Source organism: Panthera uncia, chromosome F2 (genome assembly GCF_023721935.1).
Source record: "Panthera uncia isolate 11264 chromosome F2, Puncia_PCG_1.0, whole genome shotgun sequence".
Classification (NCBI taxonomy): domain Eukaryota; kingdom Metazoa; phylum Chordata; class Mammalia; order Carnivora; family Felidae; genus Panthera; species Panthera uncia.
In genome coordinates, this window is record NC_064812.1 from 44,502,832 (window position 1) to 44,528,307 (window position 25,476).

General features: G+C 40.5%; 1 protein-coding gene across 1 annotated transcript in view; it reads right to left on the reverse strand.

Annotated features, from left to right (window-relative positions):
* The window catches only part of SLC26A7 (solute carrier family 26 member 7), a 117,556-nt gene extending 94,099 nt beyond the window's left edge, over positions 1 to 23,457 (reverse strand). Inside the window, exons 1-2 of the mRNA XM_049633589.1 lie at positions 23,321 to 23,457; positions 22,874 to 23,184 (exon numbers count right to left, since the gene is read on the reverse strand). Of these exons, the coding sequence (XP_049489546.1) occupies positions 22,874 to 23,066 (193 nt within the window). The 5' untranslated portion in view covers positions 23,067 to 23,184; positions 23,321 to 23,457. The remainder of the gene's footprint in view (positions 1 to 22,873; positions 23,185 to 23,320) is intronic.
* Positions 23,458 to 25,476: the final 2,019 nt, after the last annotated feature.

A 25,476-nucleotide genomic window follows, 5' to 3' on the forward strand; every position in this document is an offset into this window, starting at 1 on the left:
TTATCTACACTCTTCTCCATGTTTCTAAAACAGGGTATTCGATAAATTAAGAGCAGAATTACAGCCCTCTAACTGTCCAATTTCGGGAGGAAAAACTTCAAATGCTAATAAATATTTGTATTACCCAATCTAGTTGAGATTGGAGGAGAAGCAAGACAACAAAAAGAAGGATCAAGAAATAAAAACAAAGTAAGTATTAGGCCACAGGGTGTCCAAAAGGGGATATGGAGGAAACAGAGAGCAACGGGGAAAGGGAGAGAGAGAGGGAGAGGGAGAGGGGGAGGGGGAGAGGGAGAGGGGGAGAGAGAGAGAGACAGAGAGACATTGGAGGAGGGAGCCGAAACCTTAAGGTCTTTAGAGGGCCGATTATTTTTAAAGATCAAAAATCATATATTGGTCACTGTCTGAAGGCTTTGAAAGGTGCAGTTTTTAAGAAAACATGTTTTGTAGGTGTAGTGATGACTATTACAGTACAGGAATAGGATAGACTCCATATTCCCACATCAATATCATCAGTAGTTTCAGGACTTGCAAACACTACCAAAATTTCAAGGACCCCTGAGCACAAAGTCAAACATTGCCGACCAGTCCCTTGCCCCTCCAACCCAGGCAGGCTGCAGTGCCGTGCGAATGGCTTCCCTAAACACAGTGCCTGACCCCGAGGGAGACGAAGAAGCGAAGCAGATAGGTAACTCAGTCTCTACCTCTGCTCCTACGACAACTTCTCTGCTGAGATGCCTAGAAAGCCACTCGGTCACTACCGGTGAGAAAGAGAACTGTTTATCACAGAACTGTTTTATACTTTAAGATACAGATTTTGTTTTCTGTTTCAGCCCAGTCTTATCTGCATTTACGTGATAGCAATTATTCAGAAAATCAAAGAAACCTGACACTGCAGAAGATCGTGTCTAGTAAGTAAATAACGTGTTGGAAGTTGGGGATTGGGGATTGGGGTTACACGTGGAGAGCCACTGCTGGAGACTATGTTTTGTTGGCTCAGTGACCTCACCTGTTTATTCTAAGGTCAGGCAGCTAGGACTCAGAATCACTGGTTTTACTCCCCTTAGAACTGGGGTTTTTAAAACTTTTTTTAGAAAAGTTTTTTTTTAATTTTTTTTTAATCTTTATTTATTTTTGAGAGAGAGACAGAGTGTGAGCAGGGGAGAAGAGAGAGAGGGAGACACAGAATCCGAAGCAGGCTGTCAGCACAGAGCCCGACACAGGGCTCGAGCTCACCAACTATGAGATCATGACCTGAGCCGAAGTCGGTCGCTCAACCGACTGAGCCACCCTGGTGCCCCTGAATTGAGTTTTTATATGAAGTAATACAATTTAATTGCCTCATTAATCTCTCCAATTTCCAGTATATCAGAAAGAAAATATTTACAAAAATATCAAGAGTGAACCCAGGCTGATGGGCTCATGCAAAGACTCCAGAGGCTCCTCCCAGGCTTCATCTAACTGAAGCCTCTGCAGGATCACTCAGCACTAAATGCAAATGAGATAAAGGTGCCCCCTGCTGGATGATCGACCCACCTTATCTGTGACCTGTGTCTGAGGAACTGCTCCCCAGAAAAGCATAGAAAGATTTCCTTATCTTCTGCAAAAATGGAAGCTTTTAGTTTGTTCAGTCTCGAAAATATTCATGTCTCAAAATCATGTCAAAGCGCTGTATTCAATTTGTTTCAAGTTGTCAAGGAGAAATCAAACATTACTTTTCAGTTCTCCGTGCTGGGCCCACAGACGAATTACTGCATTTAGGTGTGGTTGAGGGAGGAACTCTAGAATTTGAGATATTTATTTTAAAAGCAAAGCTGAGCTTCTTATCCTAATAAGTCACATCACTTAATAAATTATAGCATTACCCAAGTAACACCCCCTCGGTAAAGATACTTCATAGGAGCAAAAGCCAATAACAAAAGCTTAATTATTTCTTATAAATGCCTAGGGGGTGGGAGTGGAAGATGTCATGAATATGGAGCATCAGAAGTATTTTTGTGTTCATTTCAGAACTTATTCTGAGCCCAGAATGGCTAAAGATAGAAGCACTTAAAGTTCTCATTCCAAGGAGTAAGGACTAAGTGTCAAGAGTTCCGTGAGAGTCAGAGAAAGTGTTCAGAATTTAGAGAAAGTACTAACAATAAGGCTCAAAGAAAGGAAATGAAAGATTCAATCCTGTGCCGCAGTCCTTAATCACTGACTTAAGGTTCTTATGAGGAGCCTTTTTAATGAAAATGAAAGGGCAGCTTATAGAATAAAGGAAATGGAAAGTAAGATGAACCCAAAGTACTTTTACAGGTTAACAGTTAAAAAGGAGAAATCACTGCCTAATGATATAAGGTGGCTTGCAGTTCTGTTCTCCCTGTCTTCCTCCCTCCCTTCCTTCTCCCAAACTTCTCCTTTCCTCTTTCTCTATTTTTAAAATGATCTCCTATTTTCTAAGGTGGTAGAAATATCTGGAATCAAAACATTGGAGCAGTGGGAAGATAAGAATATTGAGTCACTACAAATGGCCTATTAGCTACACGTTGTATTTCCTCTTCAAATGATGAATCATTTGCCCCAGGAGTAAAAGCAGAATTGGTACATTTACAAATCTAATAATGAAAACTAATTTAAAATATGTGGAGACACACACACACACACACACACACACACACACACACACACGCAAAGTCAGGACTCCCACACAGTGTGGAATGTTTCTGGATGGGTTACTGGCCAGCTGAACAAAGGGAATTTCGTATGTCACACACACCACCAACATTTAGGCCCTCAAGAGAAGCAAAGCCTAGACATGCCCTCACTCCATCCATGGATTCTAGCAGGGAAAACCTCTGGGTCCTTCAAAATCTAAGTTGATTACTTTCCGTGACTCCTACATACTGCTGAGAATATGTGCTTCTCAATTTTAGATAGGGCACACAACCTTCATTCATAGAGCAAATGAATGGACACGGGACCCAAGCTGACCAAAGCCACCAACCACCACAGCTTCAAGCCAGTTGAATTCCCCAGTCAGATTTATAAATCTAATAATGTCCCCAGTCAGATTTCACTGATAAGGAGGGGCCTATGGAACACTGCAAAGCCTCCATATTTTTGTTCTTCCTCTACTCCCATAGGATGAAATTCCTGTCTACAACATGGGGATAATGTTACCACCTGCACTCTGGTTGAACAGGTCATTGGCTTCCGTGGTACAACATTTGCTGTTTTTAGCCACCCATCTCCATTTTCCCTTCTGTTGGTAGCAGGACACCAATTTCCTTCGGGAAGTCCCTCCTTCCACCCAAAGAACATGGGCTGAGAAAAGGGGAGTTGCCTCCTACCCCAGGCTCTAGGTGGGGACACATGGCTCAGCCTGGCCAATTGGAGATTTGCATTCCTTCCCCAAAGCATCTAGTGTAGAGAAGGACATGGGATACCTTCATGCTTAATGAAAATCCATTTCACTTTTATTAGAATTGTTAATGAATACATAACTACCTAAGAATATATACCTAATTCTTTGTATTAAAATAACTTATGTAGTAACTATGCAAGGAAATGACCTGAATAGTCATCAATATAGAGACGATTAGATGAATTTTAGTATAACAGTACTATGGAATATTACACAGCTCTTAAAAAGAATGGATTAGATCCATATCCACTAATCTGGAGACATGTTGATTATATACTGTTAGATAGGACAAACAAGTTGTAGGCTTATATTTTTTATGTAATACTTTATGCAAAAATCCCAGGAGATTCCACATCTTTTTACACATTTTTGAAACTTTTTTCACCCTGTATGTTGTTCATAAACCTATCCAACTTACACACTTTTGATAGAGACTTCTAAAAGCAACCTGAACGTTATCCTGAAGTCATTAGATTCTTTTTCTAATGGAAGCAAGGTGACAAGGTTTGATTTTTACATTTTTTTAATGTACGTTTATTTTTGAGAGAGAGACAGAGCGCAAGCAGGTGAGGGACAGAGAGACAGAGACACAGAATCTGAAGCAGGCTCCAGGGTCTGAGCTGTCAGCACACAGCCCGACATGGGGCTCAAACCCGAGAACCGTGAGATCATGACCTGAGCAGAAGTCTTACACTTGACTGACTGAGCCACCCAGGCGCTTCTTCAGCAAATTAGTCCAGCAGTTATGTGGAAGACACACAAGATGGGTGGAAGGAACAGTTAGAAAACTACTGCCGATATCCAAGTAGTAGCAGTAGGCAAAGAAAATGTGGTTCCACCACATATAAATAGCCATTACACACACAGTTGACAAAACAAATCAGTTCCCTGGCCTATGGCGTTAGCACAGAACACTTTCTTCCCAGAACATGTCACAGGGTCAAAGGCGACTGACCGGATATGAGTGGACATGACAGGAACCTCATAAAAGACAGCGAACATCCTGCTTTAGGCCCAAAGAGAGTGGACAGGTAAACGTGAGAAGCCTGAAGGCCTGGTCAACGCCAAAATTGGAAAAGCGAAGGAATTGCCAGATGCATGGGAAGAGAATTAGGAAAAAAGGCATAAAGAAGTCAAGGCCAAAGTCTGTGGCAATTCCACAGAAACAGTACACATGACAAAGAACAAAAATGTCCTTTGAATTGGATAACAGAAGGGCTAGTGGTGACCTCAGACTGAGCAGGTCCTGGGGGAAAGAGGGTGTAGGAAGCAAGCGTGGGCGGGTTAAGGAATAGACGTGAGTGCAGGGAGAAGGGGCAGGAAACACGAACCAAACCCTGAAAATCCTTATTAATGAAGAGAAGAGAAGAAGGCTTGGTGCCAGATGGAGACATGGGGGTCAAAGAAAGTGGAGTTCGTTTATTTTCTTATTAGTTTTAAGATAGGACACATATGAGCACTTGGGCAGTCAGGTTTTATGAGCCCTAGATCTTACACATTTTGACAGGCTTCCTAGAAAAAATACTTAGAAAGTGAATTAAATTAAATTAAATTAACGAAGTGAATTAAAAAAAACTGAGAAGTAGCATAAAATTAGTTACAAAGGTGCATATTTATTTACACTGAGAAATCATGCTAAATTATAAAAATCTGACAAACTCCACAATCAAATACCCACAAAAACTAATACACCATTTTTATTAACTTCCTGATATAACTCTACACTTCTTTTTCCCTTTATAATTGCAGGCTGTATATGCTCTGAACACTTCTTCACCTGAAAATAGTTTTTGTAACATTTTCTATAGAGACAACGGAAAGATAAATTTGGCTCTCCTCTTGCACATCACACATTTCTCATATATCATGTCAAGTGCTCTTGGCCTCGCCCGTCTCTCGTAGCCCTGCAGGAGCTGTCTGACTTCATGCAGTGCAATCTGACAGCTTCTCTTTTTCTTACCCTAGCATTTCTCTGTCAACACCTGCTCTGGGATTCTGTGAATGCCCAGACTCCCGCGTGTCAGCTCAGAGGCGTACCCAAGGGGTGCGCCTCTGACCAATGACAAAGTAAACTAGTGAATACACGTCTCCTTGTTTCTCCCCACTGAAAGATGGCCTGGAGGTTCAGTCGATACCTTCTTGGGGCCATGGCCCCCATGAGACAGCCATGTGCCTGCCACCTTGGAGGTAACCAGCCCCCTACCAGGCATCCTCAGAGTCCTTCATTCCGGCCCTCCAGGCTTGCATTCCCTAATTATAAAGTTGCACAGAAGCCCTCTGACTCAGGTTCCAATTTCTGGGGAAGCAGACTAAAATATCAGTGTGTATTTAAGTTTGCTTTTTTTATTACTGGTAGATTAGAAATTTTTATTTTAGCTTTATGACTAGTTACTAATATTATGTGTAATTCAAACTAAAGACTCTTTTGAGGTTCTTGAAAGCTATAAGATTTCAGGGCATTTCAAGTTTTCTCGTGCAGAAACTTAAATATTATTTGAGAATTGCCAACACTAATTAACCAGTTTCTTGAAAATGCCCTTGTTACACTGCTGTCCGATGAGTTTTACTTGCTCTCTGTCAGTGCCAGCCATTTGTGGCAACTTCCTTTTAGCCAGATCCCAAAAATATCTGCAGCCACTCCAATGCCACCAGATATAAGAGGCGTGACCCAAGGGAAGCTGAGTAGGGAAGAGGCAGTATTCTTAATCAACTTCTGGTAAAATATCTCGCTTTGGAATTTTTACAAAAATACATGACCATATGAAGACAACTGACCTTGGAAGAGGCACAAGCAAATGGAGATGCAGTATTGAACAGGGTGGATATTAAGCATGTAAATACAAGTATAATGTGCTTTGTATGTGAAATTACCAAGGGTAATGGGAGCATGATTAGCCTTCACTGGAGAGGGGCGTCTGGGGGATAATGCCCTTGAGTGAGGAAGCCGGCTTTTAAGAAAGGCCAACAGTTTGGGGTCCCTCGGTGGCTCAGTCGGTTAAGCATCTGACTCTTGATCTCAGCTCCGGTCATGATCTCAGGGTCAAGAGGATCGAGCCCCGGGTCAGCCTCTGCGCTGACAGTGTGGAGCCTGTTTGGGATTCTCTCTCTGCCCCTCCCCCACGCTCTCTCTCAAAATAAATAAACAGTAAAAAAAAATAAATAAAATAAAACCGTAAAAAAAGAAAAAGGCAAACAGGCTGAGAGAGTACCTTGCAAACATTTTGAAAGGGTGGATTTTATTCCCTACGGAAGCGGAGTTCCTAAGGATGCCCTGTAAAGGCTGGCCACAAAGCTATCTATCACTGGAAGTACCAGCCAGGGAGGAGGAGACACACAGCTGGACTAGAGGAAGGGAAGGGAGAGGAGAGATGATAAAGAAAGGGCCTGATTTCATGTGGCGATCAGGGATCCCAGGAACCAGAGGCAAGTGTGCAAGTATAAACTCAAATATACATGACACATGTCATTTCTTTGTTTCTTCTTACTGTATTTACTTTGGAGTGTGAGACCCACAAATTAGGAAGAGAAGGAGACTGAAACAGTAGATCCCTGGTTTCTCGGTCTTGAAGCAGGTCAATCTGAAGGACTTTCTCCAGGTCACTTCCATCTTTTAATATTTTAAAACATTTTTTTAAATGTTTATTTGTTTATTTTTGAAAGAGAGAGAAAGAGACAGAGCAGGAGCAGGGGAGGAGCAGAGAGAGAGGGAGACACAGAATCCGAAACAGGCTCCAGGCTGTCAGCACAGAGCCTGACGTGGGGCTCGAACTCACAAACCGTGAGATTATGACCTCAGCCGAAGCCGGATGCTCAACTGACTGAGCCACCCGGGCGCCCCCATCTTTTAATATTTTTAATACAAGAGTTGTTACCTAACTGTATTCAAAATTGTAATTTTCAGAGTAAAAAAAAAAAAAGTAATCCCTTAGCTTTAGTGACATAATTATGTAAGTAAACATCAGACCATGCACGTAAGATTGCAACACTTTTCAGGTTGTGATGGCCTCAGTCGCTTCAAAAATGGATTAGGTGCAGCCACCCTGCTCTGAGAGGGTTAATTCACTACTTAAAGATCATCCAGCTACTTCCGGAAAGGATTCATTAGCTCACCAGTTTCAAGTGGCTAAGTGTGTTAAGAGCAAACAGTAGGGCCTACGTGAAAATGAGGAAATGCTGAGCAGAGGAAAGGCACCCGTCGCTAATCTCCGACTCCAGACAAAACTGAGGAGCCCTTGTCTGTGCAGACCAGCGCCGACAGCCGCGGTCCGGGCTGGCACTCCCTGCTCACATACTGCAGCCTCAGAGACGCAGGCGGCTTGGCCACATAAATCGTACCAAAGCAATAATGATGATCCTTCTGTCTGCTGTCTGCACAGTGCCGTCTTCCAGCAATACCCCCAGTTTATACACAACAAGCGAAAGCAGAGTGATCATGAACCCATAGGATACAAATACTCATTGAAATGTTCTTTTACCCAGTTTTGGACAAACATGCTGGCTCACAGGCATTGAGACCCAAAGAGAATGATACAATGAGCCTAAAATGACAACTCAGCTATTTGGCATCTCTTCCCATTCCCTTTTAGATTTGTCTGTTTTCACTTCTATTTCTATCTTTTAACCAGGTAGGCGGGGGGAGGAAAGGTAAGTGGGAGAGAGAGAGAATCTTAGCACACCCATGCACAGAGTACCTGCAGATGTTAAATGATATCTGTCTAGCAAATGACACCAGTAACATCTAGAAGTAAGATCTGAAGCACCCTCTTGGCAAATTTGGGAGGGCACCTTTAACATTTTGTAAGATGCCTAGAATTCCTCTAGCTTAATTGTTCTGGGAGATTTCAGGCAAAACTGATATCTTCCATCTTCTTACCTTCCTTTTACCCTCAAGTAGCAGAGCTAAAATGAGATGTAGAAAAGCATCTGCCTACAATGAGACACCTACTATGTGCCAGCCACTTGAGCTACATCAATGAACAACCCAGATAAAAAACCCCACCTTTCTGGAGTTTACGTTCTCATGGGAAATAGAAAGTAGCAATTATAGCATTGAAATAACAGCATTTATTGAACACCTCTTTTGTGCTAGATTCTGTCCTGAGCACTTGATTTTCTCTCATTTAACCCCCAAAGTAAGTCTATCTACTAGGTGTTATTATTCCTATTCTACACCTAGGAAGACTTCACCTTAGAGCAGCGAAAGAAGTTGCCCAAGTGATGTAGTTGAAATTCAAAACCGAGGTCTTTCTGACAGTTACTCTATAAGTACTTGTAACCTTTTACTGTGTACCCAAATCCACTGTCAATTCCATTAGACATGTAAAGGGACATGAGATATGAATTAGAAGGCCCTTGCCTGAAACAATTGAACAATTATATGTGCAGTTTATACAATGATCAGTGTGGTCAAAGTTCAGAGAAGATAGAAAAATACGGGAGCCAAAATCACAAAAAGTTTTACTGGAAGGCAAGAATTAATTGAAGTAGGAGTTGAGGATAGGTAGCATTTTTTTTGTTCCGCAAGTTGCCCGCATTCCTGAAGAGTTGCAAAGCACTTTGTTGTGGTATACCTGAGTTTATTACTAAAAATATTTTCCAGGGCTCTCATAAAGTTTCACATTTTTGGTTTATTCTTCATGTCCTGGGAACTCTATGTTTCATACATACATTTTATCACATCAACCACACTTAGAACTCTTACCCACTGGCTCCCAGAGCACCATGATGCTAAGGGACCACATCTTCTCATTCCCCTTTGCTAGCTTCTCAGCCACTTAAATGTCAGATTCCCCAAAGTTGCTTCCATTCTGGTTCCTCTTTTTGTTCTACAAACTAATGAATTATCCCCATCCAATCCCATTGACTATAACCACCTCATATATACGAAACTGATTTTTTTTTACCCACTTTCTACAACGGCTAAAACATTTTTGTACGCCTTGTGATTTTCTTGATGAGATACATCATGACCCCTCACAATGACATGGAGAAGAGCCAATTGTTTCAAATATATACACGCTAGTGAGATCTCTCCTAAACCCCACACCCAAATGGACATCAACCAGAGATTCTACAGGCACTCACATAACAAATCCAAGATGGAAATTGTTTATTTTGGTCCCTCCCACCACCAATCCCTCCATAAGGACGGAACAACACGCATTAAACACAAAACAAAATCACATACTGGCATTCCTTATTTATTTATGCCCTATTTCAGAAAAGGGCATCACCTTCATTAGTCTTCCAATTCAAGAATCTAGAAATTATCAACAATGTTCTCTTTTTCACCCTCCCATCACAGAGCACGGAGCAAACTGCACCTACTCCACTTAATACTGGCAACTCTGTCCCTTCTCTCTATTTTCCCGCCACAACTTCTGCCTTGGTCTCTTCAGACCACAGTGCTTCCTTTCCTGAATAGAATTTCTCCGAACGAGTCTTTCCTAACTAGTTTCTTGCCTTGTTAAGCATGTAATATAAGCTGTTGCCAGAGTGATTATTCAAGAACACAAACCTCTGTCACACCCTGGCATACCTCAAGATCCACCAAGGCCCTCCATCACCTTGGAAAATAAGCCCAAACACTTTGTCCATGTTATTCAAGCTTTTTGTGATCTGGACCCTGCTATCCTCTCCAGCTACAACTCCCACCAAATTAAATTACTGATGAGTATTTAAACAAACTGTGTTCTTTTATTCTTATCATTGCATGTTTTTCCTTTATCCATAGCACCCTTCATCTATAAATTACCTGAGAAACTCTCATCTAGCCTTCAAGATCCAGTTAAAGTGTAATTTCTTCTTGAAACTTTCCCTAACTACAAACCTCAATCCCACTGCAGTGAGAGTTGATCACGTTATCAATGCTGTTACCACACTTGTATATTCTTTATTTGTACTACTACCAAAATTAGTATAAGTGCTTTTGTGTCTAGGTTTGAATTAGATTGTGAGATCTATTGTTAAGGAACATAGTAAGAAATATTTCCATTTATAAGGAAACTATTATGTGTTGAGCAAAATACTGGGATCTTTTTCACTGGGGATCTGATACAGACCGAAAGGGTCCTTGAAATGAAATGATACATTTACCCAGAGAAACAAAGGGTATGAGGAGAGAAACAAAGAATCAAAGACAAAGAAAGACACTGGTTATCAGAGGGATGAAGGCATAAACAAGGTCAAGTAGTCAAGAAGACTGTAAACAGGTCAGGAAATGAGGTTATTAAACAGTTCACTGCAGAGGCCAGTACCAACCCAAGGGTACTGAAGGCCAGTTTTTTAGCAGGTACTGACCACACTGGGCAGAGTATGACTGGGAGATTTAAGACTTCTCACAGGTCCTGATGTTCCTTCCCCTTCAACACTCTAGCTGAGTAAATCTGAACAGGAATTGCCCCTTGGCATCTTTCAGTGTTGTTTTCTTTTGTCTTTGTTTTTTTTTGTTTTTTTTTTTTTTTTTGAGGACCAAGTTTCCATAACACCCCTCTAGACAACACATGAGGCCAGGAAGCAGCAGAGACAAGAACTTTCTTCCCACTTTACATTAAATGCTGGCTCATGCTTCTTCCCTTACTTGTCTTTGCCAGCCAAGTGCCTTTTCTCACTGCCTCCCATGGGCTCAAGTGCACCCACCAAAATTTGAAGCCTGCTCATACACTGGGTAGAAAATTAGAGGGGCGCATGGGTGGCTCAGTCGGTTGAGCGTCCGACTTTATCTCAGGTCATGATCTCCTCATTTAGGAGTTCAAGCCCTGCGCCAGGCTCTGTGCTGACAGCTCAGAGTCTGGAGCCTGCTTCAGTGTCTGTGTGTCCTCTCTCTCTGTCCCTCCTCCACTCATGCACTCTCTCTTTCTCTCTCTCTCTCTCAAAAATAAATAAACATTAAAAATTTTTTTTGAAAAAAGAAAATTAGAAAAGACTCTGAGATCTCTCCATTCTGCTGGCTTCCTAGACTGTAACTCAGACCCTTTCTACCCAGAATCTTGGACCCAGGTTCTAATCCTGAGTTGCTCCTGTATTTATCTTAGCTCTGACACTTTATTTCCCAGGTTGACCTTTTATGTCTTGCTCCCACTGGTTGACATCCAGGTACTAAACTTTACACCTACCAGGATGAATTTGTATGTCTTAACTAAGCTTCTTGAGCCTGACCTCAATCCTACCTTCTCAAATGTCCTGAGTCTATCCAACCTCTCCCAGGTTACAGATACAACCTCAGTTCAAAGGGTAGAGCAGAAGTTCCCAGACCCTTTCTCCCTACCACCCTCCACCTCCCCCACCCAAAAGGAGGGCTGCTAATTGGAGAGGCCAGAGTTGAACACTCTTATGAGGCCTCATTCCTTTTGTTTTTAATTAACAAATTATACTCCAGTATTTAATTATACAAATTATACTCCAGTATAATTAACAAAGAGTGTTAGTTTCAGGTGTAAAATACAGTGATTCAACAATTCCATACATTACTCAGTGCTCATTGTAATAAGTGTACTCTTAACCTGAGGCCACATTGCTTAATGGGTAAAGGTATGTTCACACATGTACATTTTTTCTCTTCCACTATTTCTTCATCCATGCTCCTAATATGACAAAAAGACCAGGGCTTGCCTCAAGGTAAGTTCTGGCATACCTCTCTCTCACTCTCTTTTCACAAGCACATCCAAACCTTAGCTTTACAAGAGAGAAGACCTCTTTGATCTCAGGTTCAAGTTGTTTTTGATACAATCCAGCTTAGCGAGAGCTATGCTTTAAACACTCAACACCAGCGCAGCTAATAAAGCGGGTCACTGATTGCCCTTCCCCAAATGTTACCTGTGTATATAGTTTCCTTGCCATCCTCTCCAGAGAAAGAGTGATTAGCAGGACTTGATTTCTTAAAGTGCCAACTCCTATAATGCCATATGTCTGCACTAATCCAGTCTTGCCAGCTTGTCAAGACTGCCACTTTGGTCTCTTTATTGGCCCAGTTTTTACCACCAACTCTTCATTTCATGTTTTGTTATATAGATGGGCTGGTACTACTTTTCATGTTCCTAAATAAAAATACAGAATTCTTTGGCAGCTGCCTAGATTATGCAACCTACTCACAGCAGAAAGTGGCTGAAACCAATACTCTACAAACTTCCATTAAGAAAATGTTCCCACCCTTACATAGCCACACCAGATTGAGATCTTCAAGGCTGAATAACAAGATCATATTCTCATATACTTTGTACGAATTTCTGAGGAAGGAAAAAATAATAAGGCCCTTGTGGGCTGGAGTGTTGTCTTATACTTCTCTGTCTCTTTCCAAGAACATAGCAAAATACTGCGTAGTCTTTCAAGTATGTTTTTTAATAGAAATGAATAAAGCACCCTAGGAAGACAGATTAGTATTCTTGAAAACAAAATAATTAGGTGGCACTAGGCACTTCCAAGAACTACACATAAGAAATCAAACCCAAACTGTGTGGGTAATGATGAAAGTTACTTCCCTCCGGTAACTGGTTTGTGGTGGTCTTAGAATTGTTATTAGCAAACCACAGTATAATCAGCTGTCTGGTTCACGGCATCAGTGGGCTCAGGGCTCAGCGATATTACAAATGGGTCTCCCAGAGTCAATTTACATATGTTCAAGAACCACAACTATATGCAAACAAAATTCCCATAGACACACATTCTCTAGGTTCACAGACAAAGATCGTTAATCAAAGATCATTGGTTCTAATCACTAGAGGGGTTAAGGCAAATTACATCGTTCTGTTATCCCAGGGCTGCTTACACAGGTGGTAGCTCACAAACGTGAAAATAAAGAATTACCAGGACCAAGAAGCTTCAGGATCAACGGACCTCCGAGCTTAAATATCAGAAACCGTAAGAGACTGAAAGTTTCCACGGGGAGAGTAGCCACCAAAAGGAGAGTGGACCCAGGAAAATTCTGTCCTATCATCTCAATTATGATGCTCTCCTAGAGCATCATATGAAAAATGTTGACATTTTTCACTGTCAACAAACATTTGAGTACCTACCTACTATGTGCCAAATACTTTGATAGGAGCTGAAAGGGTTTCCTAGGACTCAGGACTTTCATTGCTGAGGGAAGGGAGGGGAAGTGAGAGAGACCAACAAGATGGTGTAAAGCAAGGACGCTGTATAGAGTGAAACACCAAAAAAGGTCCAAAAGCCATCAGCAAAGGTGCGGCTGAAGCAACTTAAGACAAAGATCTCCACTATCTAACTCAAAAAGAATTCTGGGGCAGTTTGAAATAGATCACAGAGACACAAAACCATAAACAAGAAGACCGTCTAACTGGCGTGGAAGGAATGATGGTGGCTTTTAATGAAGATCAGAGCATGGGCTCAGGATCAGAAAGACAAGCATTTAGATGCTCCCTCTGCTTTATAGAAACTGTATTACTTGGCACTACAAGCAAACTAATTCTCCTTCCTTCATCTGTAAAATATAGATAATAATGGTCTCAAACTCTTAGGTTATTCTGAAGATCGATTCATATAATACACCTTTAGTTTAGTACCCTTTATGGCATTATTTTAAGCATTCCGCAAATGTTACAATATCTATTAACACTGAGGAAGTTGTCACAAGGACAGTGGGCATGAGGTATATTTGAGAGACATTCAGAAGAAAGAATTTAGAGAACCTCCTTAATTGAATAACGGTTGTGAAGGGGAAAAGGCAATTAGGATCATCCCCAGACTCCTGCATAGACAATTGGGTAGATGGGGGTGACTTTCAGTATAATGCAGAACAGAGGATAAGGACTGATTTTGAGAGGGAAAATGATGTGTCCAGTTGTAAATATGTCCCTGGGAGACATTAAGATGGTGTTCAATATGCAGCCGGATATTTAGAGCTAGAACTAAAAAGAGAAACTTGGGCTAGAAATACATTTTTACAATTCACCAGCAGAAAAGTGGCAATTGAAGCCATGGAAATGGATTAGCTCATGAAAAACAAAATGTACGGGGAAAAGCTGATCAAGAACAAAGACTAGAGAAACACGCTTTTGTGTTTTTTATTTATAGAAATGGTGTTAAGCTGAGACAGACCTATGCCTCTGAGCTCATGGCTACGGAGGGAGTAGAGTCATGCCTGGTGGGCAGACATCTCCAAGGTCAGAAAAGTTAGAAGAGCTCTAGGTAGGCCTTCTCTTAGACTCAGAATGGCAAAGGACAAATGTCCACCGTGGTGCTCTGGGCAGGGGTGGTGAGGGTTAGAGACGGCATCTACTGTGATGGAGGAGAGCAGAGCTGAGATGAAGGGGAATAAACCGAGTGAAGACGAGTAAGCCTGGTTACAAACCCATGACACTCCATCTTTCCCTTTTATTGCCCCTTAGCCTTTAGTAAAGTCTCATCCAAACAGCTTATCCCTGTGTTCCTTCCACCACATGGTGAAAGCCATTGTTCGTTGATGCTCGGGCCAGTGTTACAGCACGTGTCCTCTCCCTCTCTCATCTGAAGCAAGTCTAACAGCGGGCAGCGAGAAGCTCTGAAGGAAGAGAGCAGGAGCCCTGGTCCGGGTATTTCTTCCCAGTGGCAGAGCCCTCTTCCACTCTCAACCAGAATCTCTGGGTTTTATTTTATCTAGCAAGGTGTTATCATGGGTAGGGGCACCTGAGGGGCTGAAGGGAGGCTCGGGCATTCTTTTGCCCACGTTCGGTCCTCTATCTGTTATACCTGAACTAACAGGGGAACAGAAGGCAGTGAGGGATGAGGGATGGAGCCTGGCAGAATCAGGCCTGAGCCCCTCTTAAGCAGCGCTAGAACTGGGGGCAAGTGATCTAGTGTTCTGAGCCTCAAACCCCCCCTTCTCAGAAAAATATAAAATACAATGATATCTATCTTGCCAGGTTCTGTAGAATTAGAAAAAAATGTGCAATATTTAAATTGTAACAATTCTCAAATGTGTAGTTTAACTCAACTTAAACACTTTAATTTTCTTAATGTTTATTTTTGTGTGAGAAAAAGAGAAAGAGAGCGAGAAAAAGAACGCGACTGGGGGAGGGGCAGAGAGAGAGGGAGACAAAGAATCGGAAGCAGGCTCCAGGCTCTGAGCTGTCAGCCCAGAGCCAGATGTGGGGCTCAAACCCATAAACCACGAGATCATGACCTGAGCCAAAGCCAGATGCTTAACTGACTGAGCCACCCAGGCACCCCCACTAATTAAGCAATTTGCACATGCAAGTAAAAAGTTCAGGGTATGCTAGCTGTCTTCAGGACTGTTTCTCTCTGCTATGCTCTTTGCTGGGTTGGCTTCATTTTCAGGCTGCAGAGGTCCTGGGAAGCTATAAAGGCACATCATCCTCACTGCCAGCTGCCCCCACTACAATCCCAGGATGCCCTGGGATCCAGATTGATGGACCAATCAGGTCATCTGTATTACTGTTACCATTTTAAAACAAAAAGTGACTGACTTGTGGCATAGTAAATCCGTGCCCTTGTGCCTAGGTGGCAGATCTCATCCATGAACCAGTCCCTGGCCTGATGTAGGGGATTGTACCAACGACCAAGACTTGAGCCACAAGCTCTCACCGGGGCAATCACTGCGTCTGCACCCAGTTCTCAACACCGTTACACAACAGAATCTGGGACAACTTATAAAAGGAAAAAACATAATGTCTCAATGTCTGGAAACCACTCCCAGGAAATTTGACAATTGCCTGACAATGGCACCCAGGTACCAGTATTCTTTTAAGCCCTAACGTGATTCCAATGGATCTGCAGGGTTGGTTTTTTTTTTTTTTTTTTATGTTTATTTTTGAGAGAGAGAGAGACAGAGGTGAGTGGGAGAGGGGCAGAGAGAGAGAGAGGGAGACACAGAATCCGAAGCAGGCTCCAGGCTCTTAACTGTCAGCACAGAGCCCGATGTGGGGCTCAAACCCACGAACTATGAGATCATGACCTGAGCCAAAGTCGGACACTTAACAGACTAAGCCACCCAGGCACCCCCCTCCCCCAATAGATCTACAGGTTTGAGAATCTTGGTTGAGGGGGACTTAACCCACTGATGAGCCTAGACTCCATCACTAGAGCCAAAATTACAACCTCATATACACATATACTAAACCACATATACTAAAAATGGAAGAGAGGTTGTTTCTTCAAAAACAATCCAAGATATAGTCATTAACAGGAGCAAGGATGGATCCCAGCTGGCAAAAACAGAAGTCTGCTCCAAATAGGCCACACACTTTATCTTCACACTCACTGCCAATCTATTTTGTTGCAAACCTTGCTAAATTCTCCACACCCTAAAAGGAAAGGTCATGATTCTGCCATGGGAACAACTCTAAACACTATAAAGAGCATTCCTCTAAGGGCAGAAGTATGTAAATGACCCTTTAATATACAGATCATCATCACTTTACATTTAAGAAGAAGAAAAAGAAAACCAGGAGTGTCAAATGAAGCCTGAAGTTATACTGTGAGGCTAGGTCAGGGCATAGATTGAAATGGAAGAGAAAAGTCAGCAAAGTGTTACTAACCGGTGGGCGTATTTTCATAAGGGTCAGGACAAGTATACTTGAGACTTGCTTGGCAATATTTTGCTGCCCCTTGTTCTGGAGGAGAGAAAAGTTACTAGCAGGGAGAACTAGTGATTAAGGGGGTTAGGTTAGAGATATATCACTAATGCTAGGATTCTGTATCCTCAAAGCTGAGACCACGCAGGGGAAAATTCCCAGACAAGCCTTTCATCTTCCCAATGCAGGACGCTTCAGGAGTTTCCACTTACTGTTCCACATGTCACTAAGCTGCCCTCAGGAGTGCAACGAGGCTCGGCTTCCACACATGTGTTTCGGTGCCAGCAATGCCACACATTCTGCATAATTATAAGGAATATCCATCTTTTGTCTGCGGCCCAGAACACTGTGGTTTGAACATCAGGCAACCCTATGGCAGCATAAAATTTTCATGGTTTGGGAACAAAATTTCTAGGTGATCCCTTGGAATGCAAGGCAAAACATTCTCATATTCCTTCTCAGTGGATTAGCTTCTTACATGGCAAGTCGTGCATTTAGGTCTCCTCCCTGTCTCGGTGCTTGAGTTTTCAGGTTGGAAACAAAGAAACTATTTCCCCCAAGTGCTTGTTCAGGCTAGAATGTGGACTAGGTACTCTAGGGAGGACAGTCTTGTACTGCTCAGGTTGCCCACCATGTTTGCGATATGTTTTAAGTTAATGACATTCTCTAGGATGTTTGCTCATCTTCAAAACACATTCTGTAGTGAGGTCCCCCAAAATGTCAGTTACAGGTTATTGTGGTAGATGTGATTATAATGCCTTGTACCTGCTGGTGGCGATGAGGACTTCCAGATTTATTAAAGATTTTTTAAAATGCACATTGTTTCAAAGAAATATTTGAATATGCTGAAAGAGTGATCTAAGGTTTCTCTTCCTTTGAAATGAGGACATCCATACTTTTATTTATTTACTTTGGGGAGGTGTAATCCTCTTTAGCAGTCTGGCAACACCTATGAACTCCTTCCCAGAATTTTTTTTTTAAAACAATTAACAGAGGGGTGCCTGGGTGGTGGCTCAGTCAGTTGAGTGGCTGACTTCACCTCAAGTCATGATCTCACCACTTGTGAGTTCAAGCCCAGTGTCAGGCTCTGTGCGGACAGCTGAGTCTGGAGCCTGCTTTCGGATTCTGTGACTCCCGCTCTCTCTGCCCCTCCCCCACTCGTGCTCTGTCTCTCTCAAAAGTAAATAAACGTTAAAAAATTAAAAAATAATTAACAGAAAATGCAAAGGGTTATAAAGAAATGAAGTCTATTGGAATACATAAATCCAGGTTCACAGACCTAAAGGTTCTGTGAATCCGAGCCCCACTTCCGTTGAACTCAAACCCTACTTCGGATGAGCCCCACTTCCCTCCCCCCCCCCCCCTCCCTCCCCCCCCCCCTCACTTGCGCCCCCCCCCTCCCTAAAAAAAAAAAAAAAAAAAAAAAAAAAAAACCTTCTGTGGATCTAAGTTAAGAACCTAATCTTATGTAATCTCTCGGTAAAGGTTTTATTTAGGGATGAGTTAGGGGCATATCAGGCAAATTGACAAAACCATTGACAAAACATACGTCTGAATTTGTTTCGTCTTGGCAGGCGAAACAAATTCAGACACAGGCTGGGCAGGTAACAGGAATACTAGCAGGAAGGGTGGCAATGGGTGAGTGATGAAGAAACTGGCAAAATGCAAAGTGCATGCCCTGTCTAAAGGGGGTGGCCTCTAGGAAGGCCCAGCAGATCTTTGCCAAATGGGAATATGGGCCCCGCATGGCCATGTATTCGCCCTTTTCAAGAGAGGTCAAGCATCTGGATTTATATAGGAACTGTTCATATTTGTTGATGTTGGCTGGAGAAAAAATTAACATTGTTTTGGAAGAAAGGAAATATATCTTTTACCAGATTTGTCTGGAGGGCTGCAAGTTTGTAACTTCAGGAAAGTAAAAGGAATTGGAAGACATTACTCACTCATATTTTTAATGTATTCCTTACTCTTAGTATCTCTGTTGCATTTCTTCTGAAAACCTAAAAATGTAAATTTAATTTCCTTCCTCGAGTGGCACTATGCTACTATGGAATAATCAGAGGTTGCAGGAGCTAAACTGTTTTTAATACTTCCAGCAAATATTTATTAAAAACATACTTCTATGCAACAGGCAACACGCAAGTTGGTAAAAAAGTAAAGATTGAAACATTACCTTTGTTTCCAGAGCTTACAGACCAGCGTGGAAAGAGTTGTATCGAAATATTATAACTCAATCTGCTAAGGCCTATCGTGCAGATAGGTAAAAAGTACAGAGGGAGTAGGGGGGAAGAAAATAATGCATCTTCCCGGGAGATTGGGAGGGATTTTCAGAGGAGAGGCCTCTTTGAGTAGACCTTGGTATCAAGGGCCCCAGATTGTTAATGATCTAATAAATTATTCTGAAGAATTGGCCTTTTATCCAAGAGGAAAGAGAGGACTGAAGATTTTTGGACAGAGAAGACATGTGTTCAGATGTTCACATTCTGGCTGCAGTATGCAACATGGCCTACAGGAGGAGACAGAGAAGGAAGGGCCACAAAATGATTTCAAGGGCGCAGACAGTGAACTAGGGCCGCAGCAGGAGGCCTGCAGAAGACTACGTGGTTGGAAAGACAATCAGCGACTGGAAGTAACAGAACCTAGGGGCTGACTGTGTGCTAACGAGCTAAGTGGCAAAAGAGAGCGAAGAGTTGGGAATGACTTTTGAGACCCCCCCTATGAGAAGCAGTCTGGTGTAAGATAAGACACTCCTGGAGCCAGACTCTTTTGAGTTCCGATCCTAACTCTTCCACTCATTTGCTGTGTGACTTCAAGCAAGTGACTTATTCTCTCTGAGTCTCAGTTTTGTATACAATGTCAAATGTTCTTACCACACCGTTTACATGTGTGCTTGAAAATTACTGTTATTATTTTTAATTATTATAATTCTAGTTAGGATGGTGGTGCTATTCGGTTTGTTTTAGAAGACTAAATGCTGCAGTTGAAGTGCTTTTAGAAAAGTCTAGGTTTGTACAATTGGATATATGGATCTTGGGTTTAGGAGAAAGTTTCATTAGCAGGCTGACGGTAGTTAAAACCTCTTATGCAGATTAAAAAGCCTAAGGCCTTCTTGGAGAAGAAGGCCAGGGTTTGAGTCTCCTGGACACTGATGCTTGGGTGGATTGAGGAAGAGGCAAAAGCTGCAGAGGCTCGCAAGAAGAGAAGGCCAGAGACGTGGTAGGAGAAAAATGAAAGAGCAATGTCTCAAAACCAAGAGAAGAAAGTCTTAGGAGTATACTCAATACGTAAAATGCTATACGTGAGTCAAATACGATAGTGACTGATAATCATCGATATTTAACAATTGGGAAATCTTTAGTAAAGCGATTTAAAATACATAATTTAAAATATCTGACATATAGAATACATTCAAATGTTAGTTTCCATTATCCTTCTCAATTTTAAAGACATTTCTAGAGAGAGAAGAATGAAAAACTACTGGATTGAACCATATAACTTTCCATATTTATAGGTCAAAAAATGTTTGATTCAACTATTTCACATAATTCAACTATGCCGAGTAACTGAAAAGCTGCTTCCAAGATCAGCAGAGGGAAAACAGGTATTTGTTTCTATTGTGTTGTGATGCAAAAGCAAAAATTACCCCTTTCTTCCAATTTTCCTAAAGAAATGGAGCTGGTAATGAGTGCCTATACTCACATAAATATAAGCTAATGATATCTAAATGCCATTCTTACTGTATATTCCACTGTAGTTATTTTCTTCGTCACTCACCTTTGAGTCTAAAAACTTCAGGGATGAAACCTAAATGAAAAAGTAATTTGAAGGGAGGAATACTCATACCTTTCCAAAGGAATGTCTTTTATTACCAATAACATTGGTATTATGAAAAAGTCTAGTTATCTTGGCAGTGTAGAACATAAAGTATAAAATGTTAAAAGTGTTGGCTTTGGAATCAAGCCCTCATTCTACCACTTATCAGGTATGAGATCCAGGGAAAATTACTTGCTTTTCTAAACCTCCATTTTCTCATAGGGAAAATGAAGAAGAGACTGCTATCTCTTGGGCTTTTGTTAGGAAAGGGGAGGACAATGAACACAGGGGCTTAGCACGGTGCCCCTTATAACAATGGTAACCTATATTTCACTTTTTATCTCTCCATGGTGGGTAAGCATGAGAAAGTTTAAGAGAATTGTTTTCAAAAGAATAGGTACTTTTTGAAGAATCTGTCTTTTCATACATCAACGAAAACCTTCAAGTTCTTTCTAGCGGCATAGCCTTGCCCAATCACTGGTAGCTTTCCAAGAGAACCAACAGCCAGATCCATAACTTTTCAAGACACAGGGCTGAGTAAGCTTTGTGCTTCCCATCAGTCAGGGGCTGGCCAATGTGTTTCTTTATAACCAATGAAATATATGACTCATAAAACAAAATCCCTCAAAATCTCTATCTAAATGAAAGCCATACAATTAACTACCAAAGACTTACACATAAATACTCTTGCTAAGGGTGTATCACAGACATCTTTATCATATCCCCAGATTTCCTTATTAACTTGATATTCTATAGAGATGACAAAGCAAACTATTTAAAAAATAGATTTCTCTTTCACTTTAAATTACATTAAAGCAAAATAAATTTATAAATTTATACTAAAACTATCTGGTGAAAAAGCCCTTGGAAGTCAATCGCTTAGATTCAAAGTACACAGTAGTGTCACATTTTGAATTTAAAACTGAATAAAAACAGGGCTCAGAATGCCCTAACCTATTATTTACTTTGCAGTTTTATTAAAGATTACCATGCTTCACTATTGGCGAAATGGTCATTAAAAAATGTAATATTAGACTATTCAGGGAAATGGAATCCCATAAAGTATGATAGTCTTATGGATCTTAAAGTAAAGCCACCAGTGCAGATGGTCCTAATCATACTAAAAACACAAATACACAAACCAGTTTGTTCCAGCTACAGAATAATTCAATTAAAAGAGTGCTTATAATTTAACAGAATGAATAATAGTTCAAGCTAGGGATGTAGTGAAACTGCAAGGAAATATAAATCTACAGAGTCTATGCCAAGGAAAGTGTTCCAAATTTTCAAGGTTGAGAAATTGGTTCCCTTCCGTGCTACAGGTAGGAAATTATTACTTGAATTAGCAAAATAATAATAATAATGCAATAAATATATCTTTAAGGAAAACGCATGCACACACACACATGTTCACACACATGTACACATTACTTAACTTAAAGCTTTCACCAAGAGAAACACCTATGTATCAAAATCCAGAATACCACTTAGAATCTGTTTTGGGAAAGTTAAACTCAGACTTCTCACCAGTTTAAATTTCTTATTGAGAAATAAATACAGTATGTAATGTGATACAGAATTAAATCAACATGCACAGTAAAATACAAGCTCTAAGGACACACAGGATTCTCTTTGCAAATAATGGTTTTTGGCAAAGAGCCTCCTTTATGTACAGAAAGCTCTGTTCCTTGCTTATAGCGACTCTCAAGGCTACAACAGGTAATTGTGTGCTGCTAATTAGGTTTACAAACGATATGTTCAAGCCAGGAGATATTTTATAGCTTGACTCAGTGAAAGTAACAAACTGTATCAGTAAGGTCAAGCTATAAAAATTCATTCTCCCACAATTACTGATCTTTTACACTTATATAGTATGAATTTTAACACTGCAAATATGTAATATTACCATTCAAAAATTGGTTCAGTGTTTAATAGCTTTAAAAAATAGAAAAAAAAAGACAACTAGGAAAGCTTTTGTATATAGACAGTCAATGCGCTTATTTTCCCACAATTAATTAAGTGTCCATCTCACTAGCAAAATTATAGATCATGGGTCATAATACTCTTCCAAGAAAGCAAAGTGACATCTATTCTGCTTAAAACAGGAAAATCAAATGCAGTACATTACCTTGTGTCACCTGTTGAACTGCCAACATTATCCCAGACATGGTGTCTGGAACCAGGTTTTCTCTCAGATTATATTGTGGTGCCCATTCCAGAATAGGTAGCCGCCTTCTACACCACTGTTTAAAGTCTTCACAATGAGGGGTATGCATCTTGCTCCACAGCATGCTTTTCTTTTTCCTCTTTGCCCCTGTCATTTTTCAGATTCTCTCTTGTAGAAGTAAACTTCTTTAGACAAGAAAAAAAAAAAAATCGTTGCAGAACACCTCTTTTCAATGCCAGGCTCCAATTCGTCCGTGGTTTACAATGTCAAAGCTATCCAGAAAAATAAATCAATAAAAGAGGGAGAAAGGGAAAGAGATTAACAGAAGTACTTAAATATACGCAGCCAGGCTGTATGTCTTATTATGGTGAAGCTAATTAGTCTAGATTAAAAGCTATAGATTAAAACCTTGAATCCTTATCTGAGTAAGACGGGGTAATGGTTCCTGTTAGTCTAATATTTTTCTGATCTTGGAAAAGTAATGGGTTCAGTGTTAAGCTGGTCTAGAGCTCTTTCGCCAGTAATTCCCCTTATATTCACTGTAGTCTTATGTTTTTGGCTCCATTCCCAATGGCTAATGAGGTAGTTGTGGGCGTGTGTTGGAGGTGGGCTGGGTTATGCTAATGAAACCAGGAAGCGTTCAGCCAGTCCAGTCTCTCTCCTACAAGCTGTGCAAAAACATAAAACTGCCAGAGGGGTTTATAGTACAAAATATATTCAGAAAATCTAGCCTTACTTTTTGAGGACGTGCATATTTTCAATACATCAGACGACTACCAGTTCTACAAAATTCAGAAAAATAAGAAGGTGTTGCTAAATGTCCTTATCTTCTTTATTCCCTGGAAGATGAGCTTTTCATTCATACACAAACATTCAGACGGCCACTGCCCAGCCTGAGAACAGAATAGCCAGTCTCATAAACAAACTGAAATTTCATCTCATGGGCTGAGAAAATAAGCATCACTATGAACTATGAACAAATATTCGTGGCAATAGTTCTTCCCTGTCTCTGAAATCGTTCATTCAGTTTTCTCGATTTCTCCAAACCATATAATTCTCACACTCATGCTAAGTAACTGGAATTTCTCAAGGAATAATGTATTGTTCAAACTACTGTTTGAAGTATCCCCAGATTTTTGTGTGGTGCTGCCCTCTTTTCACACGATCTTTGGGAGATTTCTCTTTTTTAGATAGGGTGTTACATTTTATAATAGAACAGACAGGCTGTCAAAGATTTTTAGTTTATGATTGTTTCCCCCTGTCCCAGAAGAAAAAGCCTGCATTTATGAGTTGTGCCATTGGAATTAAACCAAAAAGCCAATATATTAACTAAAATTGTGAGGCCAAGAGAAAGAATATCATGGTATAAATTTACTGCAGCCCTTTTAATACCTATGTGTCCAGAGAGTAGAAATCTGGTTTCTGAAAGCCTTCAGAATAAAAAAGTACTTGAACTGTTGTATAAAAAAGGTCCTCTGCTGGACCTTTTTCCATTGTTTTTTGAATTAAGGTGGAGACTTGTTCCCTCAGCTTTCCAAAGATGGCATTGCTTTCTATCTGTGCAAAAATGTCTACCTTTCCTTATAAATCCAACGAATCCTAAATATGTAGGGATGTATGTATACTTCATTCATATGTACAGAATAGAATTTGCTTTGTATTTTTCTGATTGTTTACATCGTGTTAAATTTACAAACTTTTCCTTAGTTTAGATATCACAGACTGAGTTGTAGTACTTTAACCCTATTCTTTTGGTGTGAGAAGTAGAACCAGATAACCAAATCCACTCTTAATAATGATGCTACACGGTTTTTCCTTCACAAACAGCAATCTTGGGTTTTGTTTTATAGACTACATTCAGGATATAAACAAAGTAATTCAGAAACCATATATCTACATATCTATATTTATATATCTATCCTATGTATTACTTTTACAATCAAAACTAACACTAAGGATATTTTTTCAAAACATAGCTAGATCATAAATTCAAATCTATACTGACAAAATGAAAAAAAAAAATGAAAGCTCAACTGAAATCACCAAGCAATAGCTATGATTTGTGTAATTTCAATCATTAAAAAAAATGTGTTAAATGTTTGTTAGTAACAAAGAATTCACATGAATGGATTTTTAGAATTTTAGATGAATCTGTATAGAAGTACCTAAATATATATTAGTGCCAGCGATCGTTCTAAAGTATCCTAAGACCAGGAAGGAGGAGAAATTAGTTTTACAAAATGGTTCCATTGTCTTTCAATCAAAAAACACTTAAAAATTACAATAAACCTTACCCCCCCATCTTCGTTGAAGTGTAAATCTGGAATTCCAATATCCAGACTTTTTTCCAATTCCGTGTGTTTGCACATTATTTAAAACATGCCAAAATCTCACCCCAGAGCATGATGTCACTCCTATTTATAATCAACAATACCAAAAATCCTTATGAAGAAATTTATTCACACCCATGAGATTCTCAGAGTATGTTAGACCCAGCCCATAAAATGCAAGAAGACTAAATATATTTATTCAAAAGATTCAATGACTAAAATCAGCTTAAAGTT